This window comes from Atta cephalotes, assembly GCF_000143395.1.
Source record: "Atta cephalotes unplaced genomic scaffold scaffold00019, whole genome shotgun sequence".
Classification (NCBI taxonomy): domain Eukaryota; kingdom Metazoa; phylum Arthropoda; class Insecta; order Hymenoptera; family Formicidae; genus Atta; species Atta cephalotes.
In genome coordinates, this window is record NW_012130083.1 from 1,011,365 (window position 1) to 1,019,289 (window position 7,925).

General features: G+C 36.1%; 1 protein-coding gene across 1 annotated transcript in view; it reads left to right on the forward strand.

Annotated features, from left to right (window-relative positions):
• Positions 1 to 7,925, forward strand: part of LOC105619154 — a 29,141-nt gene that overhangs the window by 11,128 nt on the left and 10,088 nt on the right. The window contains exon 2 of the mRNA XM_012200684.1: positions 7,415 to 7,475. Within this exon, the coding sequence (XP_012056074.1) occupies positions 7,415 to 7,475 (61 nt within the window). The remainder of the gene's footprint in view (positions 1 to 7,414; positions 7,476 to 7,925) is intronic.

Here is a 7,925-nt window from a genome sequence, read left to right on the forward strand (position 1 = left end):
AGAGAGAGAGAGAGAGGGATTTTTAAAATGAAGACTTCTGAAAATTTAACGATTTTGTTAATTTATTTTTGACACGTCAAAAGCGATGTATGTCATTCGTTTCTTTAAGATTTAATTAAAGAAATTAATTTAAAGAAAAATTTAATGTTAGATTTTCCTTTGATAAGGTGGAACAGATGCAATCTAAAGTTGTCTATTTTACAATCCAAATTTTACAGTCCAAATGCTGTTCATTTCAGAGGAAAAGAAACTTCATGATATATTATTATTTATTCCTTTTTATCTATTTTATTATATTGACTAAAAATTGGCGGAAAAAGCAACTTTGCAACTTGTTGTTGTAAAATTCTTTAATATGATTAGTCTTACTCATAAGATCTAAATGTATATACCAATTATATTAAATTTTTATCAAATCATTGGCTACGTTTAGTAGAAAAAGTAGCTTTGCAATTGTTGTAAGAGTCTCAAAACTATTTTTCCTGCTGAACGCAGGTATTGAAAAAAAAAATTGAGGAATTTTTTTAGTGGATAAATTAAATCTTCTGTCATCGAAATTTCCTTATTATTAGAAAGATTAATTAGTTTTAAGAGATTGATGATCTTTAAAAATATGAATTTTCTGAACTTCTTTCTGAGTCGAAATAATTTAATATTAGTACGAATGACAACTGGAAGCAGTAAGAGCAAAACGAGATAATGAGGAGTTTGCGTCTTATTCTTATTCTTCACATATCTCGAGGTCGTCAGTTTTGTAAAAATATTGCGAAATGCGCGCACCAAGATGTTACGATAATCCGCGCTGACTGCATTTTTACTGCTTGACGTAAAAATATTTTTATTTGACCGTATAAAAACATTCTTATTGCACCATGTGAAAGCGTACACAAAAGTGACAATCAAGAATTGAATACGCGACGAAATGGAAGAATCTGAGTAGAAAATATATTCAATTCCTACCTAAAGTTCAATAACGAATAAATTTGCGGGATCTTCCAGCATTATATTAAATGTTTCGTTTATTAAATCTGAATTAGAGATTTACACTCGGGAAAACAGAATCTACTCGGGAAAATTAGGATTAGTGAAAGATCACGAGATACATTTGCCTCTATGTGTCGGACATGTGGAATGTTTCAACGAGCCAAAAATTTTCTCGGCACTTTGGGAATTAACTGCGAGTCGCTCTCTTCAATTTTAATTCCGGTGAGAGCCACATTTGTTACACCATGCTATGTCCTTCCCTTTTCCCTTTCTCCTGCCCTTCATGTGCCCCTAAAGTACGGCCATTGCGAATGTACGAAATTCGCCATCACTGACGAGTCACGGATGCGCTGCATTTCCTGTGCTGATGCATTCTACATGCGACGAGAGAGAGAGAGAGAGAGAGATTACGCGACACGGCTACCGATTTTCAGTGCGCTCCTCCGGGAAAGCATTTTTCTCTCAGGGAATCACACGTTCAATAAACTTTGCCAAGCATATGGATTTAAAATGCACTGAAAATTATGATGAATATACTCCTATCAACCGCTTGAAAGATATCGCGAACACCCCGTATCTCTCTAAATGGAGCCGCTGGAAACGTCGGAACCCAGTAAAGCGCATCCATCATTTCACGAAATGCTGTTCACCCAATTTTCCCTTCACCTATCTATCGCTTCGTTTTTTTTTTTTTTTTTTTTTGCGATCGTGCGCAATTCAGAGCGAAGGATCGTTCTCCTCTTCTCTCCTCTCATCTCCTCTCCGCTTCGCTCTGCGCGCGAGAAAAACTTTTCGTGCCGCTCGTCACGATGTCGTAGGACAAATCGAATCGTCGCGACGGAAAACTCGGCGAAACTCAATTTCCATCGTGTGCTCCGTCGTCAGAAACGTTCGACGCATGCGATCCTTCCGGCGACGGACGAATGGATTCCTTTCGATCACTGCTAGGAATTAAATTAATTCCTACTGAACTCCGCGTGTCCACCGCATCCTGTATACCTAATACCTACCCACTCGCGGCGGGTTTTTTATGAAAAACTTTCGTGATTTCTTAGCGTCAGACTTTGAGGAGAAACCATTGAGTCCTCTCGAGATGAGTCGATTGCGAATCGTGAACCGATACGCGAAAGTTGTAATCGAATTATCAATCGAGGCGAGATACACTCTTGGAATTAAAAGCCAAGGTTAAATTTGTTCTTTCCGTCTATTCTCACGTCGAGAATTTTTAATTCTCTCAAGTTTTTTTGGCTCATGGAAAAAAAATAAACTGATTCAGCAAAGCTGTAGTAATATTTATAACTATTAATAGAGGATATTATTAGAATAGATTTAATTATTAATAGAAGTTTTCAACAAAGAAATTATGTTGATAAGCAATTATCAATGCTAATTCAACTAATTCTTTGCCATACGATGAAAAAATGTAACATTTCTTTTCTACAGCTGCAGTAAAAGTACATCTCAGCCAGTATGTTTTCTTCAAAGTTTTCTATATATATTGAATTGATTTTCATAGAAAGTTATCTTTGTTGTATTAACCCATTCGCTGCGCTATTAAACATGATTATATAATCACTAATTTTATTTAGCTGTACCACTTTGCTACTTTAACGTAGAAAATTAGTTAGTCCATATATTATCGCTGTAGTTCCTAATTGTTTTAACAAATCTCTTTACCATGTTGGTTTGCCTCTCAATTCAAAAGGTGTTCATCCTCTACGCAGAGAAAACGACTGTAGTTTTCACACAATGCAATATCAGTCGACAAAGAGCGGCATGCTCTTGCAAAGCCAGCTGATGCCTAATTATATTCGAGAATGGCCCGTCTGGCGTCTTAATTATCACGTGCTTTCGCCCCATTCTGGTGGGACACCCTTGATGACACGAGTGGTGTCCGCGACTAATTGCATTACCAAAACGAATTACCGAAAGGCATCGTGCACCTCTTATTGAACCCAAGACCAGGAATTTCTCCATTTGCCAACCGTACGAACTCATTCCATAGAATTTAGAATAAGCCAGAATAAAGGGGCAGGGCATACTTACTGCAAGAAGTAAAAAAAGAATAAGAAGAGAAATGCAGGGAAGACCCGAAATAGTACGATCGCGAAATAGGAATCTAATCGTGTCAATCTGTCTTCGTTTTCACGACAGAGAAAGAAATTAAGAAAGGAAGCTATCTAACTATTGTTTGTCACTATTTATCCTTAGGGAGACCTTTTGCCCTTTTACCTCCTTATTTCAAACGATACCTTCTGGATTCATCGGCATTTTGTCGCTATTGTAACTTTCTTTAACTTTCTTACAAAAATTTACTCTGAAATATTTAAACACAAAGAAAGATCCGCTTTCACTGAAAATAGTGTGTTTCTTTTAATTAATTTATTCTCGTCTAATACGAATTTTAATTGTTAATTATCCTTTGTTAGAGAATATGTAAATATAATATATTTGATGATTTAAATTCTTTTTCTCAATACATTGATTGCTCAATTTAATCATTGCGATAACACATGATGATATGTCTAATACAGAACGCTCGCTCGCGTATGAGAAGATATCCTACGCTCTCTGAAATTTGATTTTCGAGAAAAATGATTGGCTACCTTCTCTTCTCAGTAGAAGGATAATGGATATTCTCAATGGAACATCTTGGAGGACAATACGACTCCGGAAATTCACTCGCGACGTGAACCAACGCGACCGCAGGTGGTCAATTCATGTGCCAGTCACAGAACCTTCGTCCGACAATGTTCTGCCACTGAACACGGTCGGAGATTCCTATTCCGGAATCCCGTGAGTTTCCGTTCACCGAAGACCATACATCGTAGATTCAGAAATTTAAACGTATACTCCACAGAATTTTCGAGATTTTACCTATTTTTATATTCAAAGAGTCGAGCCAAACGGAAATTAAATCCGCGCGAAGAAAGGAAATGGAAGTCGAAAGACGAGTAAATGTTAAATTAATTGATCAATGTCTTTGATGTTTAATGAGCGTCCTATTTCTCTTCATTTTCCACGTCATCTCCTGCAGCGAGAGTTATAGTGAAGATCATTAATGCACACTTATTCTGCGTACAAAATTCCATTACTTCATAGATTCTAGCTCATAAATACATAAAACAGGAACACTTACCGATACCGGATAAGAAGTGTAAAATTTTCTATAAATATTTTTCGTCCTGGCGACAGCCGAATATCTCACAGCTGTGCGTCGCCCAGAAGGATTTTCCTTTTATTAAAGTTGTGACTTCGTCCTTTGAATAATACATCGCTTTCGTGTTTCCTTAAATTCGTCGGACCCACGAACACGATTTACGAACACGCCCACACATAGGACACACGTGTGTAGACTCTGTCGCATCTTTGTTGTTATTATATAAGTTTCCTGTAAAAGGCAGGAAAAGTATAGGAGGTATGTTTATCATTTGTGTTTGCGGGCCGAAACAAGCGATAATTGCGAAACTTCGTCTTTAAAGCTTTTGATCCAAAGTGATTCAAAGTGAAGGACGAAAGAAGGGATCCGTGTCCAGTGAGCGGTCCATTTTAATTAAAAAAAAAGCTGGAAACAAAAGCAAGGAGTGTTAACAACAAGTTTGTTAAGATAATCAACGGCTATAAAAGCCAATTAATTGCAGATGTTAGATTTCCTGATTTGGATAATTCTTCCCGTATCGAATCACCGAAATTGATGCTACTGAAACTCTTGTCCATTAAAGTTGAAACTCGACGAGGGCTTTCTTAAAATCATTATTGTTAATTGCATTTGTAACCATGTCGTGGAACCATATCGTGGAGCGAGCCCTAATGGCTCGCGTAATTATTTTCTCGTATGCTGGTTATTTCATTTTAGAAGTCCTTTGATCGGGCCCGCTTCGCAATTAGAACCTTTCACGAACTGCTCTCGGATATCCTTCTGTCATCTTCTTTAGGAGTCACTACAAATCCGTCTCAAAATTGTTTCAAGATCATTGTCCGAAGATTCAGCACTGAAGGCTTAAAGACAAATGTAATTCGTTTGGATGCGGTGATAAAATTTGCGTACGAAAAACAGATATTCTTTTCAATTTCAACTCAATTAATGAATTTTTCGCGATTTCAGCCTTTTGCGCAATTAATCGCACGGGAAATTAATGATCTCAAGCAGTGATGCGCAACCTGCGATTCGCCATCTGTGCATTCTTTGCAACTTGTCAGTTCATAACCGAAAATATAAAATATTTACTATTTTATATAGGTAAATAAAATAAATATTATGCAGCCCAAAAGATTTTACTTATTTCTAAAAATGGCTCTCTGAAAATGATCCTTTAAAAAGGTTGCGCATCACTGATCTCGAGAGTTGAATTTTGGAAAAAAGTTGCATCGAGAGCGACAAGTCGCCTCTCGTTGGCTTGTCATAGCAGTGGATTGATGGAGAGCACAATTTTCAGACAGATTAGAGTACTTACAGATATGCTCGTCATCATTGCTGATGACTTCAATAGTGATAACAACGAGTGATTTAGCGACTCACACTCTTATCACGGTCTTAAATAAATCGATATTGAATTAAGAAATTAGTTAGGAATAATTTGTTAGGAATAATTATTTTTTTTATTTAATTATTCTTATCACAGACTTCGATTAAATGTATGTCAAAATAAGAAATTACCTTTCTTAGAATTTATATTATAATATATAATTGAATTCTTTTATTAACTATTTCTCAGGTTTCGATTAAATTTATACTAAAATATGTAAGAAATTAATTTTCTTGGAGATAGCTCGATATTTAATTTATTTTTATTTGACTATTTCTATCACAGACTCCTATTATATTTATGTTAAAATAAGAAATCAATTTCTTAAGGATAATTAATTTTTTTTAGCTATATTTAAAACATTTAAGTTGGCGTTAAATTTAAAAGACAGCTTTTTTATAGATAGATTTTTATAGAATCGATAATTAAATTTCCTTTTCGTCATGACTTCAAAGTAACATATCTCACAATGAGTTTCATATATCATAAAAAGAATGAATTTCTCCTACGAACGATCATTCGATATATTTCTCCTGACACATACAACACGTGATTTATCCCGGGGGGGCAATTACATCAATTCGAGATGATCGGCTTTGTCCCATGTCTCCTTCTCCCATAGAAGTTCAAGTCGATCCGTTGCTCCCCCGTGAGAAAAAAATCCTATTCGACGTTGAACCTGCTGTGTATTGATTTCCTGTCAGGCGGCAATATAGCCGATCTATTGTGTACGCGATACTTGCACAACGTGTACACTCTCCCCGGCGTATACAATAGAATAATTTTATATTGCCGTGAGATGTGGAGATTAATGTGGGATCTCTTGATATCTTTGCCACGGGCGATTCGTATTCTCTCAGATATGTCTATACCTTTGATATTCCCAGGTTGCATATATAAAAAAATATAGTTTTTCTCTCTCTGGAAACGATTCTCTCTTTTTCTCTCTCTTTTTTCTGTCTCTGATTGAATGGAATATTACGCGCGTAATGTACATCGAATATCGAGGATATTCTAGAATTATCTCTTGGTCACTTTTGTCCATTTTGAAGTTATGAGCGTTTTTGCCTCGTTATCGCAACGTCATATTATTGAAAAATCCCGAAATGCATGTGCATCCACGCGTTTGGAATATACAAGCGAGTATCCAGTTTGTAATTAATGCATCAGCATGTACGAGCGAGGGAAAATTCGAAGCATGGAAAGGACAAATGGACGACGCAAAGTTACGAAAGAGAGAAAAGAATATTGGCAGAAGTTTGATAAGCTGTAGAACTAAATAGAGAATTAAATAGAGAATCTTAGATTTTAAGATTGGCATTAAATTATTAAGACCTTTCTAAAATGCCTATTATTCTAAAATATCAATATTATTAAATTGTTTGTCAATTTTTAATTTGTGATATTACTTTACTTTGTTAGAATTGCGTTTTAAAAATGAAAATTAAATTCGGCGCGCAATTTTTAGGATTTGATACGAGTCTATAAATTCACATTGAATTATTTATACACTAAAGATCCAACTTGCTCATTTAAGGCTTTTGTTTTCTATTTGTTGTATATGTTCACATTATTATATTTTAAAAATACTTTATTTAATATTAGATAATCTTATCTTAATTTAGGGAGATTTTATTGAAGTGATGGAGGAATGTAACGCGATTTTACTATTTTTGATCCAAAAATAATATCGTCATATTTGTGAGATTTGACTATTTATTGTGCAGGAATCTTGCATGATTCGCATGCATATTGGAGTTCCGGTTATAAATTACTCGGTCTCGTCTGGCGCAAAAAATATAATATACCGATCGAAAGGGTCGGTGCCTGGGATGCCGGACCGAGATGGGGGATTCATCAGACAAGCAGGGTTGCAAATCTTTTTGATCCTCTTTCTGTTGCAGTTGTGTGCGGCGTCGGCGCGGATGTGGCGTACCATCGACACATCATGGGGCTTTACGTTACGTGAGGATAATTCAACATGCGTATACCGTAATTCAATTCATGCATTATCAGCCCTCTGATCTGCAGCGATCCTCGTATCGATTCGCGCAAAGGAGAGACCGGGAGAGACCGTTGACTGTTCGCGGGATAGAAGTGAATCGAGAGGAGGCGAGATCATCCCGCGATGATTGAACTTTCTAACATATATATGTTTCTAGATCAAGCATTTATATTGTTACTTCAAAAATACCTTACAAAATTAAACAATATTAAGAATCTTTATTTCTGACCGCATATGTGAGAATATAATCAATACTAGAAATTAAATGCCTGTAACGATCTTTAATGCTTAGATAATTCAACGTGTGTGTGTGTGTGTGTGTGTGTGTGTGTGTGTGTGTGTGTGTGTGTGTGTGTGTGTGTGTGTGTGTGTGTGTGTGTGTGTGTGTGTGTGTGTGTGTGTGTGTGTGT